This window comes from Puntigrus tetrazona, chromosome 5 (genome assembly GCF_018831695.1).
Source record: "Puntigrus tetrazona isolate hp1 chromosome 5, ASM1883169v1, whole genome shotgun sequence".
In the NCBI taxonomy this organism is placed as follows: domain Eukaryota; kingdom Metazoa; phylum Chordata; class Actinopteri; order Cypriniformes; family Cyprinidae; genus Puntigrus; species Puntigrus tetrazona.
Genome location: NC_056703.1, coordinates 32123626 through 32150940, shown reverse-complemented (window position 1 = coordinate 32150940; position 27315 = coordinate 32123626). Strand labels below are relative to the sequence as shown.

Below are 27315 nucleotides of genomic sequence, written 5' to 3'. Positions count from 1 at the left end.
TTTTTATCAAGCTAAATACCAATCAATTTAGCATACAATGAATGAGCTTTTTGTAACCTTTTTGTGTCTATTTCACAAGAAATCTTCATTTCTTCCATCTTTACTTGACCCTCTAACTCTAGCACTCTCTATTCTAATTCTATTTGATCTATTTGTTGACCGTTTGCACCGTCTATTCATTTTATAAATGCCTGTTTTCTTATTTTTTTTCTGTTCTGTCTGCTTCTATATGTAAACAAGTAGAAAATAAGAAAAAATAGACAAGGTTTTGATGGCTTCTGTTGTCATCATTTGTAAGTCGCTTTGGATGAAAGCACCTGCTCAACGACTAAATGTTACTTACATTATTTATATTGATTAGAACACCCTAAAAACTGTATACTAACAATAACAACTAGTTTTTTTCTCAATCTCGCATTTTTGTCGTCACATTTGCATCGAACTATGTCTGGTTGTACTTTTTTGTCTGGTCATGAATACATTTTCATTGGATTTTAAAGGCTGTCTTTGCACTGAGAATGCGATGACTGCGCATCTAAAATATCAGATTGCGTACTTTTTATTTCAAGGATTTTTATTAAGCTGGCAAAGCGTTTAAAGAAAAAAAAAAAGCCAAAAAATGTCACATGGAAAGATTCCTTATTGGACAGAGTGAATATTCTCGTGCTGTCCAACTTCTGTTTTCAATTTACAGTATATAATGTAAAATGCTTGCACATGTCTCTCTGTATAGTAAGAAATAGTAGCAGCAAATCAGCATATTAGACTGATTTCTGAAGGATCATGTGACACTGAAGACTGGAGTAATGATGCTGAAAATTCATTTTTGCATCACCATAATAAATTGCACATATAAAATATTTGCTAAACAAAAAAAGGTTAATTTTGCCAAAACGTTAGTTATCAAGTAAATGCACTGGCAATATATAAAAACATCTTTCACACTTTCAGTAAATCCAATTATTCCTAGCCATATTCTGACAATAAATATGCATACGTTTATGTACATTGCCATTTAAACTTGTAGATTAGTCTTTATTACGAGGACATTTTAAAATGAAGGCATGCAACAAAATTGTGGACAAAAATGTAATAATATTTCTCCCGCTGTTTCATTTTTACTACACTTTGCAGCTACTGATGGTGCTCATTTCACCAGCAGCCATATAAATGAGAAGCACATGTACAAAGCACCTGTGACAACACAGTTTTCTATTGTGTGAGCAAGATCCCGTGGATATCTGCTCGGTCTGCTTCGGTCCACTGCTTTGTTAATGTCTGCCTTCAGTAAAAAGGTTTTACATGCTGTTTTAATCTCAAAGGAGGTTTTTGGGATTTGGCTTGATTTCTAGTCTGTTCAGGTTATTAGTCCAGAGTCATTCTGGCTTAATGACTTAATGATTATTTCAGGGTGTTAATAATTGCTACCTATTGTAGATTCCAACCAGCAGTTTTTAAATAGTCTTGTTTATGAGAAGCATTTATGATTTGAGTATTAAAATGAACCGAAACACCAATATCCTACACCTTCAGATTCTCATCTATCTACTTGACATCTATGGGCACAAAGGTTTATTCACATACCATGAACTGCGATGATGGCATATCATTGGCTGCTGTGACTAATAAGACAAAATTTTGAGAGCGTTTCACCATTAGGCTCGGTAAGATGATATCTGGATATATGATTGGTTATGGCTTCTTTCGGCATACGGTACTACCATTGACTGTAAGACTTTTTACAGTATTTATTCATCAAAGAATCCTAAAATCACAAAAAATATGAACCACAGCTGTTTTCATCAGCAAATCGGTTTATTATAATGATTTCTGAAGGATCATGTGACACTGAAGACTGGAGTAATGATTCTAATAATTGAGCTTTGATCACAGGATAATTTTTTTTTGACATCGTAATAATTCACAATTACTGTATTAATTACCGTTTTTCTCTTTGACTTTACTCATAATGTACGTATCCATGAATGATACCTTTTAAAATGTTGAATGGTCATTTTGTTTATTCTAAATTAAATGAACAAGATTGATATCTATTTTAAAATACTTTGTCAAACAGTGTTAAAAGTGATTTTTTTGAAACAGAAATTTTGAAATGATTCTCAGAAATGAAGAGCTCCAGAGAAATGACTGACAGACAGAGAGTCTTTCTGATTGGCTAGTTTCCTAACTGCTCCCTTGAGTTGTGTGTGTGTGTGTGTGTGTATGTGTGTGTGTGTGTGTGTGCTGTTTGCATAGTTGTGTCACAAACGCAGGTGTGATTTTTCATGACACCTGCGATATTTCTCAGATATCTGACAGATGGTATGCATACTATTCCAAAACATGTTGCTTAAAGCGCCTATTCTATTCTATTCTATTCTATTCTATTCTATTCTATTCTATTCTATTCAGACATATCCAATATTCTATCAACAGAAAATGTCTTGTCTGGTTACACTTATTAACACGATCAAAGTCATTTAACTCCAAGCATCTCATTATAGGCTGCTCAAATTATGCAAATGCAAAACCCCCCCAAAAAATTATTCACAAGCTGATAACAAAGACGATCTGTGTCTGTCACTAACCTGTCATTATGGTTTTTGGCTAGTGTTTCTCTTCTAGACCATTGAGTGCATGTTTTTCTCGCCCAAACTTAATGCTTTTTATTGAACGGCTGGATGAAAATAAATGGCTTTTGCGTTTGATTTCCTCCACGTTTGGACGTGCCGCTCACGCACGCGGCAGAGACAGGAAGTCCCTGTGGCCGTGTAGGCGGTGATATCTCTTTTGAATAGCTCTGAGGTCCTGCAGTCTCCAGCATCGCACACGCTCAGACATCTGAGACATGTGGAGGCAGCACGGACATCCAGAAGCAGCTTCAGATGAGCGTTCCCACGCTGCGGAGGAGACCGAGACTCTGGCCCCCGTCCACCATCCGTAAATTACACAGCTCCATGTCCAGATATGAAGTCATCCCAGATCAAGTGTGCAGACGGAAAAGGCAGATTTTATTAATATGCTCAAAGACAAAACTGGACTATACTTTACTTTTAGGAATCTGGCAGGGTGTCTTGAAGAAATAAAAAAAGAAAACTTTATGATTCAACAATATGCATATTGATAGTGATGATCAATGGACTTCAGTCCTGGAAGATGTAGTGGCGATAAATTTTGTTCAATAACTGGTGCAGACTTTAGGCTGGCATATGCTCAGTTCATGCATTTTATATATTAGCTATCAATATTTTACAACAGATATGTCACTCTGCCCCTCACATAATATGAATTTCAAGCCCTTAAAAAAGGCATATATATATATATGCTATATAAAATAAATTGACAAGGTTTTTTGTCATTTTTGCCATTTTTTTTTCTCAGCTATGACTTTAAAGATTGTTCACTGCAATTAAAGACTGCATGAAAAAAGGGTTTTGTCATTTAATGCTGTATACAGTATTTAAAGTAAGCAAGTAATTATTTCGGCACTCGTTTTTATTTCTGTGAAATGTTCTGTTTACACATTTAATGTAATGCATTCAAGAGTATAGCTAAATTCCTAAAAAAGAAAATACTAAAAATAAAATATACCTATGCGTATTTATTTATTTAGTTTAACTTGAAGTACTAAAATAACTAAAACATTAAATATTATAATAAATACAAATTTTACTGAAATTAAAATAAAATTAAATTGAATAAAAAAACTACATCAAAATTAATAATTACCAGTTATTTCTGAAATTTCTAATGTTTGGAATGGGTTTCCCAAAATGTTTCTGCATTATTTTTATTCTTGCAATTACAGGAACATCTTTTTTCTTTCTTTTTATTATATGTTTCGTGTGTTTGCTTTTTCAGAGACAGTAGCACTTTGTCCAGACTCACCAGGCAGGTCTTCTTGCCAAGACAAGCATCCATTAGTGCAGAAACATGGGTCCAGGAGGCCAGACATTCAGCTGTTTGGTTTTGGCAACCCTGATGACTCTAAATCACGCCGGCCTGGTAAAGAAGATGATCAGACACCGACGGGAAGCTCTGACGATTCCTGGCATACACAACGTGACCCTTCCGACCTCTTCCCAACCGGTCGTTTTTAACCACGTCTACAACATCAAAGTTCCCGGAAGCTCTTTGTGCTCGGTGGATCTGGACTCTCCCGCCGGTTCAGATCTCGAACAGAAGGATGCTCCATCTGGCTCGGAAGTAACAGACCACACACTGGACAGCAGTAATCAGATCGTCTTCACCCACCGCATCAATATCCCCAAGCAGGCGTGCGGCTGTATGGAGGGACTGCCGGACCTGAAGGATCTCCTGAACCGGCTGGAGATGTTGGAGGGCGAGCTGTCGACGCTCAGAGAGCAGTGCTCCACAGAAACCTCCTGCTGCAGCGCTCAGGCCACAGGTACAGGTTTGCTTTTTGAGGTTCACTACTCACACTGTCCTTTCAGTGTTACAATAATTCAAGCTTATATCGCAGAGACAAAGAAATGTGGATTTATAAGTGCAAAAACCATCCTCTTTTTAATGAATGAATGAATGAATTCTTAGAGACAAATTTCTTTTTAATGAATAAAAACACCCAAAAATGCCATTTTGTCTATTGCTAATGTCTTCACTGATACATAATTGACAGCAGGGAGGTCATGACCCTTTCCTTAGCAAATGACACTCGGCTAGCCTGCTAAGATAATTGCATGTTTAGATTCTTACGTGTGCTTCTGATTGTGTAGGTGCTATAGGAACGAAGCCCTACTGCAGCGGCCGAGGAAACTTCAGCTCGGACACCTGCGGATGCATCTGTGAGCCCGGCTGGAAGGGCCCCAACTGTACCGTTCCTGACTGTCCTGGAGACTGCAGCGACCAGGGCCGCTGCGTTAACGGAAAGTGCGAGTGTTTCGATGGCTTCACGGGCGAGGACTGCAGCATGGAGAGCTGTCCGGTTGACTGCGGAGAGAACGGCCGTTGCGTTAACGGAGCGTGCGTTTGCAGCGAAGGCTATTCCGGAGACGGTTGTACAGAGACGGACTGCCTCAACAACTGTTTGGGACGCGGCCGCTGCGTTGATAGCGAGTGCGTCTGCGATGAACCCTGGACTGGATTCGACTGCTCTGAGCTCATCTGTCCAAATGACTGCTACGACCGCGGGCGGTGCGACAACGGGACGTGTTATTGCGATAAAGGCTTCACCGGAGAGGACTGCGGCACGATCGCTTGTCCGAATGACTGCTCGGGACAAGGTTTTTGCATCGACGGCCGTTGCGTGTGCACCGCTGGCTACTCCGGAGAGGATTGTTCTGGCTTGACCTGTCCGAACGACTGCCACCAAAGAGGGCGCTGTTTCAACGGCGTGTGCATTTGCGAAATGGGATATTTCGGTGAGGACTGCGGGAAGCTCTCCTGTCCGAATAATTGCAATGGCAGAGGGCGCTGCGTTGAAGGCCGCTGCGAATGTGACGTGGGATTCCAGGGTCACGATTGTTCGGAGTTTAGCTGCCCTAATGATTGCAACAATCGTGGACGATGCGTTAACGGCCAGTGCGTTTGCGAAGAGGGATTCGGCGGAGAGGACTGCAGCATCAAAACATGTCCGTCGAACTGCTACGGCCGCGGCCAGTGCGTGGACGGGAAGTGCGTTTGCTTTGCGGACTTCACCGGCGAAGACTGCAGTGAACTGAGCTGCCCGAGCAACTGCCTGAATCGCGGACGGTGCATTGCGGGACAGTGCGTTTGTGACGAAGGCTTCACCGGAGAGGACTGCGGTCAAAGAAAGTGTGTGAATGACTGTCTCGGACGTGGACGGTGCGTGGAGGGACAGTGTGTTTGCCAGGACGGATTTGAGGGCCCGGATTGCTCCGTTACCACCTGTCCTGGAAACTGCAATAACCGTGGGCGCTGTTTCAATGGGAAATGTGTGTGTGACCAGGGATTCGTTGGAGACGCCTGTGGAGAAAGAAGCTGTCCGAATGACTGTAATAGTGCGGGGCAATGTGTGGACGGCCGCTGCGTGTGCGATGAAGGCCACATTGGCGAGGATTGCTCTGAAGGTAAATGAAGAAGTTATATACTACAATATATATAGTATCACTATTAGTCACTATTGATACTAATAGTAATATAAAACTATTGACTACTTTTTATAGTTTTCGTTAACAACTAAAAACCCTGAAAAGCATTAGTTCTTAGTACTGGTGATGGAAACACTTTTTTGTGTTTTTATGGTTGTAAATTAGAGGGATACTTCAGCCAGAATTATGTTATTACAAACCTTTCTTCCAATGAATTACTAAATGAAATGTTATGCGGAATGTTTGTACAGTTTCCCATACAACTCAGGCATCAAAAGTACCACAGATGTAGCCCGTAAGACTCACAAATAACTTGCTGATGATATATAGTACACTGCAGAACCTGATATTACCATATGTAACATGTTCCTGGATCAAAACCTATGTTTAAAGGGGTCATATGATGCTATTTCAAATTTTCCTTTCTCCTCAGAGTGTTATAAAGAAGATTTGTAAAACTGCCTCGTTTGTAACGTGTTTTATTGTTTCAGTGTCATCACGTTAGGGGCATAACTTTTCCCCCAAAACTTGGAAGTATTTGGCCAGTCAAAACGCAATGGATAACTGGCCAATCAGAGCACACCTCGCTTTTGTAGAACAGTGAGCTTTGTACCCGTTTCAGGAGGCGGGGCTTAGAGGAGAAACAATAATGTACAGTATGTGGAAAATAGTGTGTTTTTTGAAACCACATAAACACATTGCATTACACCTAATACACAAAATAATGTTCTTTTTAGCAACATCATATGACCCTTAACATCAGATCAACCCGTTTTTTAGTTTAGTATGTTTCTTGTACATCAGTGTCATTCATCTATCATGTCCTCTGACTTTAGGGACTGTAGGGATATTGGATTAAAATGTTGTTCCTAGGAACACATCTAACTTAGTAAAAACAAGACGTGCGCTACACTATTCAAAAGCTTGGTCAGAAAGAAATTAATACTAATCGGCACATTAGAATGATTTCTGAAGGATCATGTGACACTAAAGGAGTAATGATGCTGAGAATTCAGCTTTGCGTCACAAGAATAAATTACATTGTAAAATATATATACAGTATTCTGCAGCCTCATGTAGAGACGTCTACTACAGTCTGAAATCTGCTACATGCACACTATTTTATATCCATCTTTTTGCACAGAGAAGTGCTTTGACAGTAAACTCGCACCATATGTGTGCCTGAGAAATCCATTAGCTTTATATAGAGGACCATTAGTGGTGAAGGTCAGCGCAGACAACAATTAAACTCATGTCAAAAGGTCCAAAAGCTGCCATTAATAAGAAACCAAAGTTAATTTAGTCAGTGTAGCTTGATTCTAAGCACTCAGCAGTTTGATGGGACGTTTCCCAGTCACCGCAGCGGAGCCATGGACAATTTTCCTACTACTTGGCACCGAACGCCGTTCGTTCTCTCTCGACATCTGTGACGTAAATGACCCTTAATGTCTTTCCCAGTCTCACCACCGGAAGACCTGACCGTCACGGATGTGAGCACGGAGAAGGTGAACCTCACATGGAGGAACGAGATGCTGGTGACGGAGTATTTGGTGACGTACGTCCCGACGTCACCGGGAGGCCTGCAGCTGGACTTCCGCGTGCCTGGAGATCGTACGTCTGCTACCGTCTCCGAGCTGGAGCCGGGAATAGAGTATCTCATCAACGTCTATGCCGTCCTCAACAACAAGAAGAGCGTTCCTGTCAGTGCCAGGGTGTCCACGTGTATGTTCACTAACACACACACTCACACACGCAATCACTAACTGCTGAAAAGTGAAAAGTGTTTCTGTCACTGGAGATGTTGGGGTCTTGCCGTTTTCATAATGTGGGTACCATCATCTACCTGCATGGCAAAAATTTGCATATTGTAAAATTGCAGACAAAAATCTAAAGAGAAAATGTGTCTCATTTTCTGAAAGCTCTCAAGTAAATGACCCAGTCATAATTCACTCTATTTTTTATTTGAAGAAAAATCTCTCCGACAATGATTGCATATGCATGTGCTAGCTTGCATTGCGTATGCAAATCTGTCCAAACAGCATTAGAAACTAGTCATATTCTCATATTCAGACACTGACTATTGCTAATAAACTTTATTGAATATCGCGCTACCCTCTGCTCTTTCTCTGCAGACCTACCCCAGCCTGAGGGCCTGAAGTTTAAATCCATCAGTGATACGTCTGTGGAGGTTTTGTGGGACCAGCTGAACTTCCCATTCGACGGCTGGGAGCTCATCTTCCGTAACACGGTTAGTTTCACGGGAGACGATGTTGAAGCCTGTTATCTAGGCACAAAATTCAGATGCTGCACATTTTTCCATGACATTGCGTAAACATCATGATGCAAAAAATATGATTTTAAATGGATTTAACAAGAAATATGAGTGTGATTTAGAATGGGGAATGTGTTTAGAATGCATTCTTAATAAGTTCTTGTTTTCTCTGATACAAAGCAGTCAGAATTCTTGAATTTAACCTGAGAGGCAAAAAACAAATTTGTTTGATTTTTTAATTTTCATGCGTTTAAACAAATATAAACTCAAACATTTTTTTTGTATTATTTGCAGTTGTTTTTATTGAATTCATTTATAATTATTACTTATTACTGTATTTATTTTTGTATTTAATCATTTATATTTTTATGCATTTATTTTTTTATTTAATTATTTTTTTCTTTAATGTGTAAATATGAACCTATCAAGAAAATTTTCTAATATTCATTTTAGGGTGTATTAGGGTGTTTTCATTTTATGATTTTATATATTCAGGGTTTTTTATTATTAATTATTCATTTTAATCATTATTACCTGATCAGTATTGGATATATATTTGAGTTGTTTTGCTCTTCAGACTGCCAAAACACTGCAAGCATTTGAGAAAGAAAATGCAATGAAATATATTTTTGGTGCTTTAATAGTCATCGGAATTTAGGTCGGTTTCATTAACTTCATAAAAACGTCTTCCCAGTATGTGGAAGCAATTCAGAGCCACGTTCATGAAGTACTATAAAGCAAAGTGCAAGAAAAGTGTTGAAATACCCTAGAAGCTAAATACTTTCATTAGGTTAATAAGTGACAGTAAAACTAATAGTAAAAATGTATCTCTGTATCAGCTTGTCGGTCTTTAGGTTAGCAGATTTACTGCGGTACGATGCTCACACGGGGGTTTATTCATAAAGACTATCCTAGGTGCCAGAGTTATACGGTCATGCAGCGTCTCTCTCATATTTAAAACAGAGTAATGGGTAATTTAATCATTCTTCGTTATAATGATGTGAAGGGGCATTTTCTCCATTTGAGTCAGAGCTGCAGGCGGCCGTGAGCTCATGCACTCATTTAAGGAGTCATTAAAAAAACTATCCTTGAACCATAAAGTCTCCATTAAGACTCACTTTTATGGTGCTCCAGAAATCCCAGATGTTTGAACTTATTGCTCACTTTTCAGTGCTGTTGTTTCATGCCACCAGCATTTAGGAAACTAATAAAATGTAGATGCGTGACACGTATTCTCTGTCATATCGTGAATTTCAGTAATGGAGGTATAAATATAGACTGAAAAATTATTATTGGAGTTGACTTTTAGCATATGTCTGTTAGCGGTGAGGTCATCTAGATCAGTAGCGCTCAATAAAATAGTTATGTGTACTGAAATGAAATGTGTGTGGAGTTTTAGGATTTTATTCATTTAAAAATAGGAACCCGTTTTTGAACCATTAAGATTTTTTATTTTTATTTTGTAAGATTTATCTTTCGTTTTTATTGAATTAAATGATTCATTCGTTTGTTTCTTTAACTTTTCAAATTATATTTTGGGTCAGAAATACACCAAATATTTTTTTTTATTTATTTATCTAACATCCGTCTCAGGTGTTTTGTAAGTTAAGTATTTCTGTCATCATATGTATTACATTTTTTTTTACTTATTGTATTTATTATTGTATATTTAAATACCAGTTTATGTATGCTCATCGTAAAAGTGACCATGGGCTTAAATGTTCTTATTATTTTAAGTCTGAAAATCACATTTTTACAGGTTCAGGTTGTTAAGAGCTGTGAATTAAACAGGAAATGTCTAGATTTAGATATCTAAACATCTAGAAATATCTAGATTAGTTGTTTTGCCTATATTATAATGTTTGTTTATCTATTTAAGTCCATGAAATATTTGTGAAGAATTAGAAAAGAAATAGAGGCCTTTTTTGGACAATGAAAGGCATTAATTATTTAATTTAATTTAATTTAATTTAATTTAATTTAATTTTATTTAATTTAATTTAATTTAATTTAATTTAATTTAATTTAATTTAATTTAATTTAATTTTATTTTATTTTATTTTATTTTTAATTTAATTTAATTTAATTTTATTTAATTTTATTATTTTGTTTATTATAATTTCTCTGATCTATACATTCTCTTAAACACGTAGATCAATCGATACTAAAATAAAGCTAAATGCGTGTTTTGCATTGTTTTGAAAACAGAAGGAAGAAAACGGGAAGATAGTGAACAATCCCACGCCTTCCCAGACCAACTTTGAGCAACAGGGACTCGGGCCGGGACAGGAATATGAAGTGACTTTGTCAGTCGTGAAGAACGACACCAGAGGACCCGAGGCGAGCTCGACCGTAGTAACAAGTAATTCACCTTCTCTAAAGCGAACCTCTCCTGTTGTTTATTGCCTGTGTCACGATCCGAGTTAAACTGAAGGTGTTGCTTTCGATCCTGCTGGTGACCGACTGGAGCTTTTGGCTTAATCTACATCTGCTAAGCGTCTCTAAAGTGTCGGAGGTCGAAGTTGAAACTAGCTCAGCAGTAAAGTATGCGAAGGCCTGCTGCTTGGAAAGGCCAGGAGGACTAAGGGCCATCATTTAACCCGCGTGGGCCGCCCAACAAGGCTTTAACAACCCAATTCAGTGCTTCAGCGTGAGAAATCTGGACTTGACATTTACAGCCTCTGCACACATCAGAACCACGATAACAACCAATAAGGCATTTTTACTTGATTCCTCGCAGTAGTTAGCTCATTTCCCCATTTCACTGCCTGTAGAAGTGCTCGGATTTCCAGATATCGGAGATCTCCGTCACGAATCTGTGCTTCTCGGTGCATTAAATCTTATTTACCGCATGAAAGAATTCCTTAGACATTGACTGACTTAAAAAGAGCTAATCAAGTTTATAAGTGGCGCTTGCCAAGTCAAGCATCACCGTGTTTTTCGCTCAGACTTAGAGTTATTCATTTAAATAAACCCTTCACACTAAATACCAACCTGCAGCATTTGCACGTTCACAAAAAACAAGGCTTTCTTGTTTCATTCTAGTGTTTCTGAATGTTTATGAGCTTGAAGAACAACTCATATTATGTCTCTTTAAGGATGATTATTGGTACTTCATTATTAATGTCGGTTATTTTTACCAATAATGAAAAAGTTGTGGTTAATATGTTTGCAAAAACCATAGTGTCTCGTGTTCAGATGCAGTTTCAGTTTTGCAATTTAACTTGCCTTACTCAAGGAAAGGAAAGTAGCATTTGCAGTGTGGAAACTTATTTTTGCATCAGCCGGAGCTCATGTTGTCTAATGACATTACGCGGATGGATGATTAGATTGATTCCATACAGTTCTGTTGTGCTCCAAATAAAAAAGAAAGCTCGTACAATAATAGCTTAACATTGACAAACTATTTTGACCTTGCGGTCGTAGCGGAGTCAGTTATACGTCCTCCTATGACCCAAATGAATACGGTATGCACTTGTGTCCTTTTTACAGTGTAATTATGCATTGAAGTACTATCAAGTACTGACTGAATGTATGGTTAGGGTTGCTATTTTAACTGAATATTATTACGATCATAACCGTACATCGCTCCTCGCAGGAATCGATTCTCCAGGGCAGATTGACGTTGGCGACGTGACCGACCGGTCTGCGGTGATCTCCTGGTCCAGGCCCGTGGCTGAGGTGGACGGGTTCAGGGTGTCGTACGGGCCGAGCACAGACCCGTTAGTCCGCCGAGATGTAGACCGCCCGGCCACAGACACGCAGTACAGCCTGGAAGACCTCAAACCAGACACTGAATACAGAGTCTCTCTCAGCTCAAAGAGGGCAGACGTGACCAGCGAGCCCATCTTTGAGAGCTTCACCACAGGTAGCTACTAAATATGTAGTTCGCTGAGAGTTCTTCAAACCAGTGTTTTAATGAGGCCGTGATGGTTTTCCCGCGCGTCTCAGGTCTGGATGCCCCCACTGACCTCAAAGCTGTTGATCAGACCGACAGCAGCATCACGCTGGAGTGGAAAAACAGCCGCTCGTCCATCGACGGATACCGCGTCAAGTACGGCCCGATCGCGGGAGGAGGTCACGGTGAAGACACGTTCCCTAGAAGAGCTGGAGACACCACATGGGCCACGATTACAGGTAAAGCTAAGCTGCCGTTATTGAGAAAAATATTAACAGTGGCACTTTATTTGCTAGTTGCAGTGCAAAAAAAAAAGACTTCTTTCCTCTGTGCTTTTGTCTTGTGTTCCAGTACAGATATCTTAGCTTTATTATATAAAGAGAAATGCATTTTTTAAGTAAACACACACACATAACATATATATATGTTTACTTCAAAAAATGCATTTATATATATATATGAATTAATTTAATTTGAGTTAATTACATAATAAATAAGATTAAATTAAATAATAAACAGATGACTAAATTTTTGACAATTCAAATAAATCTATTCCAATTAATCTCAACCAAACTGCAGTTGTTTTTACTATAAATAATAACTTTATAAAACATGATTTTTGAAAATTAAAAAGTTATGAGTTATCTGTTTTTTTATATTTATATAAATTTATTAATGAATAAATTATTACATAATCACGTCCAAAAAAATTGTTTACATAATATATGATGTATAAGAGTATGAAAATATAAATGTATAAACGTAAATATTTTCAAAGTATGAACGGGTTTGGAAAAACACAAGGGTGAGTAATTAATGACAGAATTTTCAGTTTTGGGTGAACTCACCTGTTAAGAAGGTGCACTTTGTTTGTTGATGTAATGCATGCAACTATTGGAAATATTCTCAGATTTGTTCCCTGCTTGAAAATGCATCAGTTTAGTGTTTCATCTGCTGGATTAACGGATTTTGTGTGCCGTAGGCCTAAAGCCTGGAGCGGAGTACGGCATCGGAGTCACAGCCATTCAGAATGAAAGAGAGAGCGAGCCAGCGACCACCAACGCACTGACCGGTGAGATACAGACACTAGCTGTGCCTGAGTTTGGGATCACTTTTATTGTTGAAGTTTTAAAGAAATTAAGAATTGTTTTTAGCAGGGATGCATTAAAGTAATCTCATTAAATTGTAAATTGCACATACAGTTATTTTCAGTATTGGTGATTATAAGAAGTAATTCAGCATATTAGACTGATTTCTGAAGGGTTGCGTGACACTGAAGACTGGAGTAATGATGCTGAAAATTCGGCTTTGATCACAGGAATAAAGTGCATTGTAAAATGTATTAAATTAGTATTAAATAAATACTATATGTAAATACTAAATCACTATATGTCGGATAAAATAAATGCGTCACACTGCAAAAAACGTCTTATATACATTAAGATTTACCTAAAAGTCGGAAATGATCTAAAACAAAATGAATTAAGATATCTTGTTTCCTGGTGAGTAAATGGTGACGGAATTTTCAGGTTTGGGTGAACTATCCCTTAAAGATTTTACTCTTTATAGAAGCACATGCTGTTTTTTCTTATGAAGATGCCGAAGTTAAAAAAAAAAGTTAAACCTAGAACAATAACATGGATCTAACTGTATTTTGAAGAGGATAATTTGTCTTTCTAAACCACTTTTAAAACTTTTTTGTTGAGTTTTTTTGGAGCTTCACAACATCTGACTCGCATTCATTATAGGAAGCACCACAAAAAATCTAAAACCACATAAAAAAGACACACCGGTTTGGAGCGACATGAGAGTGAATAGATGATGACAGACCGGTCTTTATCTCTTCAGTCTTTTTGATTCCATTCTTTTCCGTCACAGTTTCCTGGCATGAATGTGTCTTTTGTGCTGTCGTTTCGAACCTCCACCCACACAGATCTGGATCCACCACGGGACCTGGAAGTGCGAGACTCTACCGAAACCACCCTGGAACTGGTCTGGAAGAGGCCCAGGGCCAAAATCTCCACCTACAGGCTAGCGTTCGTCTCCGCCGACGGCCGACGGGAAGAAGTGGAGCTGCCGGTTACCGCGACCAGCTACACCCTGAGCGGCCTGAGCCCGGGCATGCACTACACCGTCACCCTCGTGGCAGAACGTGGGCGGAGGAGAAGCGTTCCCGCCACCGTCACCGCCTCCACAGGTGAGCGAATCCTAAAGCGATTGCTTTTGTCCAACACGATAATGTCAGTGTTATGTTTTCAGGTGTCGACAACAAAGATTGTGTTGTGAAATTGATCATAACTGTCTTTTATATGCATTTTTTTTCCCAAATATCTACGTAAAATCTTTTTTAGATATGAAACATACTCTATGCAAGCATGTGAATATAAACGCTTCTAGTTGCGTTTGGTTCGTATGGAGTTATGTGCCAAATTTGTCAGATTGCAATTCGTTCTGCGCTGCAATGCAAACCTGTTAAAGGAACAGTGAGAGGCTTTTTGCTGATAAACCAAGCAAACCATGTAGAAGATAATATTGAGTCATAATTGGTCTTGGAGGAGTTGGCAATGTCGTTTCCCAAGTGTCATGTGCTTTTGTCTTTTTCTTGTAGCATCGTTCACTTTTTATCTAGCGAACACATTTCCCGAGCTCGGTTCAGCCAAAGGCACCGATGACAATGTCATTAGCTTTGTGTCTCTCGACAACTCAGAGATGCCGTTCTCTGGGAGCGGATACGAGGATCCCACTGGCAGCTTGACCGTGTCGAATGTCACATCCGAAGGATTTGATCTTGTGTGGGAGTCAAATAAACACGTTGGCTATGATAGTTACACTGTAGAACTTAAAGATTTCTCAGGGAAGTGGAAGGAAGAGGTTCATCTCCGTGGGGAGGTGAACCAAACTCAAATCCGTGGCCTAAAGGCTTCCATGGAGTACCAAGTAAGGCTTTATGGAATATCCAATAACCAAAGATCTTCTCTACTAGAAGCAGTTGCAGTTACAGGTATAAACTTTCTTCTGGGTTTCACGCCTTCTGTTTAATTTAGCGCCATGGCAACTTTAAGAAATGAAAATGTTTTTTTGTGAAACTCATAGGTTTAAGAATGAATGACACAAGGTTTGCATGACAGATAATACGCAGCTGCTCCCATTTGTCATATGGTAGAGCGCTAAGACGTGCATGATGGTGCATGATGATCCTTCAGGATAAGGATGCTTATTTGGGCTGGGTGATGCAGCAACAACAAAAAAATACGGCAAAACAGAATGGCGTTTAACATTTCCAAATGTACCAGTTCATAGAAGTAAACTGTGATATTTCATTATTTATTCAAATATTTACAAAAATGTTTTATTTTTTGCATTTTACATTTTAATTCCTAAAAATCACACCAGTGTAGCCGACTGCCATGCAGAGACATCTTTGACTTCCATAAGTCGAATATTGGTTAATGTAACGTTAATGCTATTTTATATTTTTTCTTAATTAATGTGCATGTACTGGAAATATTTGGCATTTCACCCAGTCGAGATAGCTGCTCATTGGTCAGGAAAGAGGTTTTAGTGGTTAACATTATTAATAACCGTGTGGTAAAAAATGCATGATGGCATATGAGGTTAGAATATTATTTATGACTTTTAAAATCGACTTCATGCATGTCCTTTCCTCAAAACATCTAGAGGTCTGCATGGATTATCCATCAGCCTGAAGCGTCCCAGGTACTTCCGCTCTAGTGGACTACTTGGAAACTTCAGCAGTTAATGGCTCATAGTCATTAATGTCAGATGTTTTCAGATACATGCATGTAGCCTGAAATAAGTGCCAACGTCATTTGCATGTCAATTGAGTTATATTGCATGCAGTGTAACTCAAACTTCGGTGTTCCTTGTGGCACTACAGTTACGATTAACGATTATACTACGGTTAACCGTCATAATATTTAAGAACAATTCTGAAATGTACTTTTGATATTTTAAAAGAAGTTCATTTGCTTTCACTTATCATGCAAATCAGAAAACCCAGGAGATAAAATGTATATAATCCTATTTTAATTGTGCAGTTAGTTAATGATTATTGAACCTCTTGTTTTTACAGGTAAATCTCTGCTAATTTTGTCTTGTCTTTGATCTCTGACTTTAAACACACTGAATACTTTTCTCTATAGCACCAAAGTCTACCTCTCCTGACGTTGTTGCTTTGACCTTCAAAAGTGTTTCAACAACGCTACCAAGCCTCCATAAGGAGGTTCAGCCATCAGTGCCTACCTCCACTCTTTTAACAGAGGATTTTAAAGCTGAAGCCTCAGGTGATGAACTCGAGGGCCCGAATCAAGGGCCTCCGGGTGACCTAAGCGTCACTGACGTGAGCAGGAATAGTTTGAGGCTGTCTTGGTCGGCTCCTGAAGGAGCCTTCGATAGCTTCATCGTTGAGTTGAACTCAACATCGAATAAGTCCAAAGACAGTGTTATTGAAGTGTCTGGAGAAGCCAGGCAGGTCCATGTAGATGGGCTGAACCCTGACACGCTTTATCAGATTACATTGAAAGGGATGAAGGAGGGCGAGAAATCCCAACCGGTCAATGTTCACATCAAGACAGGTACATGGACATGAGCTTCAGAAACCACAGTCACCTGTCAGCCGCCATGACTCCAATGCCATTTATATATTCATTCATTCAAAGCCATTTAAAAAAGGACAAGCTGTCACATCGTCTTGGGAGCAATTCTGCATGCGTGAGACGGTTGATGGAAAGCAGTCCAGTAGAACTGAAACACTGCTGACAATTCTAGCTTGTCTGCTTTTACACTTGCGAGTGTCATTTTGTGCATGTTAAATATTCAGTTGAACACTAGCATTAAAAATGTTGGGGTCAGTAATATATGTACTGTAACAGTATATCAACGTATTTTTAAAATAACACTTATTTAATGTGCCCCACCACTAGGCTTTTAATCAGCTGGGACACATTAAATTAGTCTTATTTGAAAAATATTTTGACATACTGTTATAGTTGCATACACTGATATAATCTTAACAGTTTTGTGTTTATTATTTTGAATTTAGACTTTATTTGTATATTTTGTATATATCGGTTTTGTTCAGTTCAGTTTTTTTTTTTACTTAATTCTAAGTTATTTAGTACTTCAACCTAAACAGAAGAAAAGCGATGAATGTTTTTATAAAAATGTTTTATCTTTGTTAATGTTTTTATTTTAAAAAAATGGAAAAATGGAACAATGTATATTTTTTAAAATATTTATATTTTTTATGAAAGTAAAGACATTCATCAGAGAATTCTGAAAATAAGCATCATGGTATCCGAAAAATTATAATTATCGGAAATAGCAACAAATTGTATCTAGAATGATGGAAGGATTCAAAGTTGATTGATAGAATAAATTGCATTTTTAAATATATTATATTATAAATTCAAAAATTTTATAGCATTACTTTTACTGTATTTTAAGCCAAATGCATCATTGGTTAACAAAAGAGACTCCTTTTAAAACATTTTAAATGTATTACCGACCCCAAACTTTTGAACTGTAGTGTGTAGTAAACATCAAATATTGTACAAAAATCACTTTCTCAATCAAACTCATATTCACTTAACATGTGATTTCAGTATCTCTAGTGCCGCAAAACAATTGCAGAATTGTTTCTGAACTTTTCATAAGAAGCTTCCTCTTGGGATTATAACATGAGACAATTAACATAATGTTTTATCTGATCGATCTGACTGATTAATTCTCAACATGAATGAACACCGTCTCTCTGTGCCTCATGTCTTTATTTATATCATTTCATTCCATCTATTAACTGTGTTATCTGTCATTACGTTAAGCCAGTGGCACTGGCAAGTTCAGCTCATTTCATTATGCAAATGTAATTAATTTCAGTGACAATAACTCATGTCTGATTTCTTTGTCCGTCAGAGGAGCAGGGGCCGCAGATTGGCAGTCTGAGTGTGTCTGATGTATCTTGGGATAGCTTCAATGTGTCCTGGACCATTGAGGATGGCTCTGCCTTTGACAGTTTTGTGATTGAAGTGGCTAATGCAGCAGGTCCAGAAAGACAGAACCTGTCGGTATCTGGTGATGCACGTAGTTTATGGATGTCTGGGCTCAGTCCCGCCACATCCTACGTAATTACATTATACGGAGTGCATCAGGGCTCCATCCTGGGGTCGATCTACACTCAAGCAGCTACAGGTACCCATGATTGTTTGGATGTCCCTGCTGAAAAAGAGGTGCACTTTAGCAAACTCGATGCAATATTTTCATTTTTGCGTGTATATTTAGAATTTAGAATAGTTGAAATTTATGTTAAATGCAATTACCAATGTATATATATATATATATATATATATATATATATATATATATATATATATATATATATATATATAATATACACAAACTAACAGTGTCCATGTTTTCATTCATTATTATACTAATATTTCATAGGATATATTAACTATATATATATATATATATATATATATATATATATATATATATATATTATGATTATTTGCATGGTCCACAATGTTACAAATATACATTTAATAAATGCTTAAATATGAATAGTAAGTTTTGTATTGTTTTACATATTAAATATACTCTTAAACTTAAGATGCATTTTATTAATTATTATATGGATATTTTATTACTGTAATACTTTTACGTAATGTAAATGTGTTTTACATCAAATTTATGTAGGTGTGCTTTTAATTTATTATCCTAGATACAATAATATTGTGTTTTTTTTAAGCTTTGGCACACATTACATATTTAGTGCACTTCTTTTTCCCAAGGGATGGGACATCCATGATCTATTATTCCTTTTTTCTCTTTTCATCTTTTCCCTCTTTCAACCTTTTTTTTTCTAGTTGGGAGCTGTGGTGTCAAGCAGGCGCTTCTGCGCTTTAACGTTTCCTTTTAATTTTTCACAAAATCTAAACATCTCCGTTGCACGGGGCCGTCGAGAATGACGATCAAACACTTCATGGCGTCCATCATAATTTGTCGATTTTAATATGACTTCTTTTAACAAAGCTAACCGTCACGTCTACTGTTCCAGCCACTGTGTCGGTCTGTTGATTTGGTTGGGGCACAGAATATGTTGTGTTTCCATTCGCTTCCTACCACTGAAATCAAAGCTTTGTGTTGAACAGTAATCGCTGTCCGCCATTACACTGTCATCCATTTCATCCCGCTGCCCAAATGCATGGCACCAGAACCCATCTCACACATTTACCGCATTGTGGTGAGTTTTGATGAGCTGCAGTGATTGCAACATATTTCATCCTCTTACATACAATTTCATTTACTTTGTGATCTCATCATCTACTTGCATCATTTCGCACGACTTTTGATTTAATATGCTGTAGAAACGATGTGCATTGAATAAGTAAGCTCATTTAGATTTTAGTTGATTTGAGGACTTCCAAAAGTTTTTTGTCAGTCAAACCTTTGACCTTAAATATTTCATAAAGCATATTTTATAAGTTCGAATCTCTAATGCTGGTTAAATTATATGCAGGTAAACCATTAAAAATAAATACAACATTATATTTTATTTTTAATTCATTTAATTCGTTAAAAAATGTAAAATGCTTTTAAATTAAAAGATAGTTTGAAGTAAGAAAATCAAAGCAAAACATGTATTAAAAATCCAAAAATATTGTTTTGTTTAATTAGCAATACTTTAATGTGCTATAATAAAAGGAGCAATATGCTTGTTGATACTACGTGAAATAAAATATTAAACATTATCTAATAATTACATTTGATTATTTCATTCAACAATAAAATAATTGCATTAATTATTCAGTCATACGGCTTTCTGTAAAAGAAAAAATAATTATCATATTGCACATATGTTATTGATTGGATCGAGATTGGCATGGGAATAATTCAGAATAGACTCCAATCTTGATGCATCTTTTGTGTGAATTGCTTCATATGCACTAACCCAGTGTCCTTGTTAACCTGTTTTGACACTACAGTGAACAAAAGCAACAAAATAGCCTCGGATTCATTCATAACAAAAACCGTTATTGATGTGTTTCCTATCCTTTTTTAATATTTGTTCTGCTTTTGTGTTTTCTTAGCGAGGCCGCGTCTGCAGCGTGTGAGCAGAGCTTACAAAAAACCAAATGATTCCTGCGTCGCTGAACTGATCGCCCTCAAAACGATCGTTTTTTAATTGCCTTATTTAAGTTTTAATAATATCCGTTGCGAGCGTCGTCATCGCGAAACCCAATCTGCATAAGAAAGCAACGTGCAAAAACAAATATGAGCTGTTTGCGTGCTGCAGACGCAGGGTATGGAAAATAATCCGGTGCATTACCAATCTTAATCCGCATAACCATTCGTAGCGATTCTTACAGGAGTACGGCAAATATTTCCTATAACTAAGTTAATGATACGGGCAAATTATGCATATTGTGCAGCGAGTGCAACTGCGTTATTCCAATAACCGTTTCTCCCTTCAGAGAGCGCTCCAGTGGTTGGCAATCTGTACGTTTCTAATATTACATCAGAGAGCTTCTCCATTTCATGGAATGGCACGAGAGGAGATATTGAGAGGTTTATCCTGGAGATTATAGACTCCAGCTGGCAGCGGGAGCCAGTCGAATATAATCTGTCACGAAGCACACGGTCGTATGAAATCACCGGGCTGCGGCCGACTACTGACTATATAGCTTACCTCACTGGAGTCGTGAAGGGAAGGAGAACAGACTCCGTCAGTGCTTTCGCCTCCACAGGTAACTGCAGTTCTCTCCTTTCCTTGCTGCTTACCCCCCTTTGTTTTTATTGGAAGTCATAAATCGGGCCTTAAAGGGGTACAGTAGTTCAACCGAAAGATCACGTTTACTCATGTCACTCCAAACCACGCTGGATGCATGTATGCCAAGTCTTCTGAAGTCACGCGATCGCTTTGCGTCACAATCGAAGATGTAAATCACCGAAACGTTTACCTTCTGCTTGTGCACATTGAAAGCGACTAAATCTGTTCCTCGCGCAATGCCCCAGCTAGCTAACAGAGAATATCTTCAAGTAACGTTAGTACAATGTTTATTCGACATGATCTGGTCTGTAATAATGCTTTCACAAAAACATCATTCATATTTTTTGATCGGATTTTCTTCCACTTTTTATTTTAGGGTCTCTTAACCAGCGGCTTATTAGCACGCATATTACTAGAATATCAGCCATTTGTTAGTATTAATTAAGCAAGTCTTATTCTACATGACCTTACTCTACATTCATAATCTTACCGAATACCCAACTGTGTTACTAACTATTAATAAGCAGAAAATAACTTCATGGAAATGTTTGTGTATATTTTTATAATGCTTTTTTTTTTGTCAAAGTTGAAAGCATTTAACAGTAACCTTACAATTTTTTTTTTTTTTTTTTTTTAATTGATGAAATTTACAGGTTAAAGGTTAACGTTCACAAAATCAAGACAAATCCAAAATTTAACACTAATAACGTTTTTGTAACGTTAATAAAACGTTCATTCAACGTTATCCAGTTTTTAATCATCAAAACGTTAGCCCAGAAACTTTATTTATACATTTACGTGTTTAAAAAAAAAAACTAAAAGTATAATGTACCTAGAACAATTTTTTTAAAAGGGAAAAATAGCGCAAAAGAACTTTCCCAGCTAACAAAAATATGTTCTCACAGTGTTTTTTTAACATACCCATTAAGTCATGAAAACAAACGTACAGGCTTTCTTTTATTTCATATTTGATTGATTCTGCAAACGATGTTATGAGAATGTCGCTGTTAAATATACCCTTATTGCTCAAAATGTTGTATAATAATAATAATAATTGGATTTAATTGAATTTTTCTGAGTAAATTATTAAGGACCAGATAACAAACGCTCTATTAATGATATTGAAAAAATGTTTGTTCGAGAAAAATCTGGATTAGCCGAAGTTCTGAACGTTCCCGGTTGGGTGACATGAGGTTGAGTGAGTGATTTTTGGGTGAACTATGCCTTTACCCAAGGCTGTCTGTCAGTTAGGCACCAAGTTAGCATGGACAGAACGACAGAGAAACAGACACTAAATGAATGGTCATGGCTGGCTTTTTCCCCCCCTGTAGCGGTCGAGCCTGACTTGTCTGGGCTAGTCGTTTCAAACATTACCTCAGACACAGTGTCGCTCTCCTGGCGGACGGGAGAGAAGGCGTTTGATAATTTTATAGTCGAGGTGAGAGAGTCTGCTTTGCCCACGCAGGCGACCGGGCGCACCTTGCCCGGAGGTGTTCGCTCCACGGTCCTGACCGGCCTCAGAGGAGACACGAGATATCACATCAAGCTGTACGCCACCTTTGGTGGCACAAACACAGCTGCCCTGACAACTCTAGTAACCACAGGTACAGCGGCGCATGCTTCCACTTCTCAGATCATCGGCTCACAATGAGTTCGAAACCTAGCATGCTTTTGCTGAGTATTTTTGGTTGTTTGCAAGGTAATGTCTATGGCATGTTATTGATAAGCACAGGACTTCTGTAAGTAGGGTTGGATAGATTCGCTTCCCGTCCATGAGTGCTTGCACGAGATTAGTCGGTTAGTTTTATGAATAATAACCAGTTTGTGTGTGTGCGTGTGTTAAGTATGTCTCCCCAATTTAGGCAATGTAATACATTCTTTGTTTTTTAATACTTTGATGTTTCTTTAGTTTTGATCTAATATTTACATTTTAGCTAAACTTGAATTAAAAAAAAAATTATATATATATATATATATATATATATATATATATATATATATATATATATATATATATTTTTTTTTATTTATTTTTTTTTTTTTTACTAAATCCTGTCCATACTGCAAATTTATAAATATTAATTAATTAAGAAAAATGCTTTTATTTATTACTCCAATATAGCTTATAAAAATTACTATTAAAAAAATAAAATAAATAAATTAAAAAAAATATATATATATGTAGTACTCAACATTTGAAGTGGATCAAAACCTTTTATTAAAGTTGTCCTAAAACCAAAACAATGCTCTTCTGATCCACTTCAAATGTTGACCAATATACATATAAATCTATATTTTTCTCATACATTGAAGCAAATAACCCAAAATATTCCTAACTGTATTTAACCTCCAGTTTTCACTTGTCTCAGCTGTCGTTCAGTTTTGTAACAATACCCACTACTTTCTTTCATTCATCCAGAGCCGAAGCCTAAATTGGGCCCCATTGTGGTGTCTGAAACGCGGCCGAATAGCTTGGCGCTGTCCTGGAGCACACTGTCAGGCCACTTCGATGGCTTTGCTGCTCGTGTCACTGACCGTGAGCAGCTGTATGATGTTGTAGAGCTCAGGCTGTCAGGCGCAGAGAGGAACATTACTGTCACGGGTCTTATGGACTCTACGGTTTATGACATAGTGTTTCACGGTCTGTCTCATGGCCGTCAAACTCCAGCAGTTTACTTCAATACCAGTACAGGTACTGTGCAAGTTTTTCATGCTTCTAATCACAACAAACCAGAGCTTTCGACAGAACTAACAAGTTTTGCATCCAGTTAGAACTAGCTGCAAACATATTTCTGAATCTGCCTGTGACTTTATTTATTTATTTAGCGTACTTGCATGCGTGTAATAATTGACATTACTTTAATAAGGCCTTTTTACACCAAGTGAGAATATATGTGAAAAAAGGTTATTTCGCAAAAGCAGATAACTCTTGTTTTTAACGATTCTCAAAGATCGTGTTTTATTTTTATTGTGCATTCAAATCAATCAAACTGCAGTTGAGTTATTTTGACTATGTTAGAGTAGTCCACATTTAAAGTGGATCAAAAAAGTTTATTAAAGTTCATCAAGGTTCATTAAAGGTTTATTAGTCAAAAAAACATTTTGGTTTGATCCACTAAATGATGACTAGTGTGTTTCTATATATATATATATATATATATATATATATATATATATATATATATATATATATATATATATATATAAATTATTATTATTTATTATTACTAAATTATTACTACTTAATTACTATTTATTCACTAAATGTTGACTAGTGTGTTTCTATATATATATATATATATATATATATATACATACACACACACACATATATATATATATATATTTATTTATTTAAATTATTATTATTGTTATTTATTTATTGTACCTATGGGTTTGTGATAATTCATCATGTTGGTCTTGGTGTAAATAGACCTCTTTTTCCTTTTTTTTTTGCACTTTTTTTTGCAATTTTGTAGACAAAAGATATGCAAAAGATATGCTTGTTCGGGTGCAGTTTGAGTTTGCATCCAAGTGTGGAAACTCATTTTTGCATCAGTCTTAGCTCATGTTGTCTAACGACATTAACGTCGCATCCACTGAATGAAACCAAGAACCGAAAGCTCACGCAATCGTAGCTTATTACCGATGAACCGTTGAGCAGCGTTTGAGAAGTGACAAGCTGTTTTGACCTTGCAATCACTGCAGAATCAGTTAAACATCCTCACCCTGTATTGTCCCCTCCTATAACACTGCGACCACGGGACCCAAACCAATGCTGTACCGCGTAACCCAGCGTCATTACCTAAAGTGGAAAAGCTCGCGGTTTCGGATATTACCCCGTACGGATTTCGGGTGTCCTGGGCGGCAGATTCCTCGGAGGGCTTCAGGCATTTTCAGGTAAAAGTGTCAGACTCTGGCCAGCTGCTGGAGCCGCAAGAGTTCGTAGTGCCGGGGAACCAGACCGTGCTGGACGTTTTGGGCCTGATCACTGGCATTGGCTATGAGGTCAGTGTGACCGGGGTGTCAGGGAATGGGTTACAGTCTCGTCCAATCACCACAGTGGCTGTTACAGGTACCGCTCTCTTTTTTTTTTTCCACTGCACGTCACTCCTTCACATGAAACGTTTCACTGCCCAAGCTTGATAGGTCTTTCTTTTTGTTGATTAGAAAAATGTTTCAATATGTAACACATATTTTACAGCTGTTGCATTTTTATCAGGGCTTGTATGCACAAGACATGTTCAAGAGGGTGATAGTTTCTCTCTGTTAGTATGTTGTAGACCTTGACAATTTTTTGGTCCGTTGATGGTGCTTTAGTGATATTATATTTGGACACAAATGTTGCTGCTGTCAGTGTCACGCAATCAACATTCGCTGCACAAAAGATGCTACTTAATGCAGTTTTAGTCTTCTTTTTGTATCCTCTTTTTTCCAATATTTGCATAATGCAAAATGCATCTTAAAAAAGAGTTGGAGAGTTACTCCCTAGTGCTGTTTTTGTTTTGAATTTGAATTATAATTATATTAATATCGGTTCTCGTGTAGATATGACACCGATTTTTCTGAAATCTTAATGTATCTGAAATGCATTAAGCAGTATCTTTTGTGCAGTGAATGTTGATACTTAAAAAAAAAAATCTCCCAGTACAGCAAGTCTTTAATATATTATGCAGTGTTGCTGCATTTATGTGGTTTCAAGGCTGCATACACACACACACACACACACACAAACAAACCAGCAGAAGAACAGCGAACAAGCACTTAAAAACGAAGCCCCTAGACATGTGACCATGTGCTGGTTCTGAAAGCGCCGGAAAAGGACTTGCACACTCAACTGTTTTCAAAATGTGCTTGTGTATCCTACCACTCTCAATTTTCATATTTGCGATGTACCCTGGTGTGAAAAGTATTCGCGTTCATTGCTCGGGTTTAAAAAGACTTCTCTAGAATACGAAGCATCGACTCAAGCTTTTTACTCAAATAAAAGTATGGGTTTTAAAACTGCTTAAAGTATAAAAGTAAAAAGTAACGCAAGCGAAAAAAAATGCCATTAAGGACACAAGCTTACGCCGTAGCACTGGTGCCTATCGTGGTAACGAGTTACAAAGTTACTAATTTATTCGAACGTCTCTCTACCGAATACCAACTGTAGCTAACTTGCGGAGAGCGAAGAGAACGCACCAATTTGATAAATGAGCCAGTAGTGGAGAAATAATAACTTTATTAATCGACACGAACGACACCAACAATGTCCTTGCTGGAGTGTGACGTGATTTGTGTCGTGTGCAGACTAATAGGGTGTTTATATACTATTACGTACTAAAGTCATAGGACACGTGCAGATAGCAATAAAAGCGCAGATGAACATGTCCTGTGTTTACGCGTTCTTTTAGATGTTACAGGCTGCTGTTTGATATAAGCTTTGGTTGGGAAACTCCTACACAACTCAACACTGTCCTTTGTTGCTTTGCCAGGTCTCCTCCATCAGTAAAGCATTTTGCTTTGTTTCTAGTGCTGCTCTAGAACAGTACATGCTTCACTGGCCCCATTGCCTCAAAAATATGAGCATACACATCTGTGATGCCTTATTTGAACTGTGTTTTCTACTGAATGGCTGTTAAAGCAAAAATACCTCTTTTTTTTAAGTTTTAAGAACATTGTCGCCATTAAGATCTGAGCATTTTATTTCTGAATGTTGACTATATTTATTACTATCATTATTATTATTTTTCCTTGGTTATTTGTATGTTACATATTGCTAGAAAATGTTATTTTTGAATTACTTTTTGAATTTTCTAATGTGTCCAGTGCTTTTAAATGAAGATTCTAATAGTGTAAAATATATTATTTTAAATTATATAAATGTTATTATGGTATTATGTAAATGTGTATGAATTGAAACACAAAAATAATAGAAAAACAAAATAATACAATATAAACTAACACACATGCACATATATATGTGTGTGTATATACAGTATATATATATATATATATACATATATTATGTAAACAAACCTTTTATTTTGGATGCAATTCATTGTTTGACAGCAGTAACATATACATAATATAAACAAACGCTATTCGAATATTACTGGAAGGACATTACCAGACTTTTACCAGTTGGCTGGGAAAGTTTTTCACCTGCAGCCCATATGGAAACACAGTCTTATATGAGGCCCTAAACCACAGTCTTGCATGAAAGCACTGTAAAGTGGGAAAGACAGCCTTATTTCAGTGGCATGCATGATTTGCAATGCCATTTACAATATTAACA

General features: G+C 37.3%; 1 protein-coding gene across 4 annotated transcripts in view; it reads left to right on the top strand.

The window, feature by feature from the left end:
* tnca (tenascin Ca) overlaps positions 1 to 27315 on the top strand; it is a 60169-nt gene that overhangs the window by 23124 nt on the left and 9730 nt on the right. Inside the window, exons 4-19 of one of the 4 annotated variants that reach the window (XR_006251008.1) lie at positions 3862 to 4408; positions 4737 to 6050; positions 7530 to 7793; positions 8204 to 8319; positions 10552 to 10705; positions 11942 to 12211; positions 12295 to 12480; positions 13224 to 13313; positions 14175 to 14438; positions 14850 to 15242; positions 16405 to 16836; positions 18176 to 18451; positions 20740 to 21012; positions 22367 to 22639; positions 23455 to 23727; positions 24832 to 25043. Coding sequence is in view for 3 of the 4 variants with exons in the window: in XM_043239627.1 (XP_043095562.1) it covers positions 3934 to 4408; positions 4737 to 6050; positions 7530 to 7793; positions 8204 to 8319; positions 10552 to 10705; positions 11942 to 12211; positions 12295 to 12480; positions 13224 to 13313; positions 14175 to 14438; positions 14850 to 15242; positions 16405 to 16836; positions 18176 to 18451; positions 20740 to 21012; positions 22367 to 22639; positions 23455 to 23727; positions 24832 to 25110 (5332 nt within the window). In the remaining variant the exon portion in view is untranslated. Of the gene's footprint in view, positions 1 to 3861; positions 4409 to 4736; positions 6051 to 7529; positions 7794 to 8203; positions 8320 to 10551; positions 10706 to 11941; positions 12212 to 12294; positions 12481 to 13223; positions 13314 to 14174; positions 14439 to 14849; positions 15243 to 16404; positions 16837 to 18175; positions 18452 to 20739; positions 21013 to 22366; positions 22640 to 23454; positions 23728 to 24831; positions 25111 to 27315 lie in introns of all 4 variants that reach the window. The other 3 variants (XM_043239627.1, XM_043239628.1, XM_043239629.1) reach the window with 3 other exon arrangements.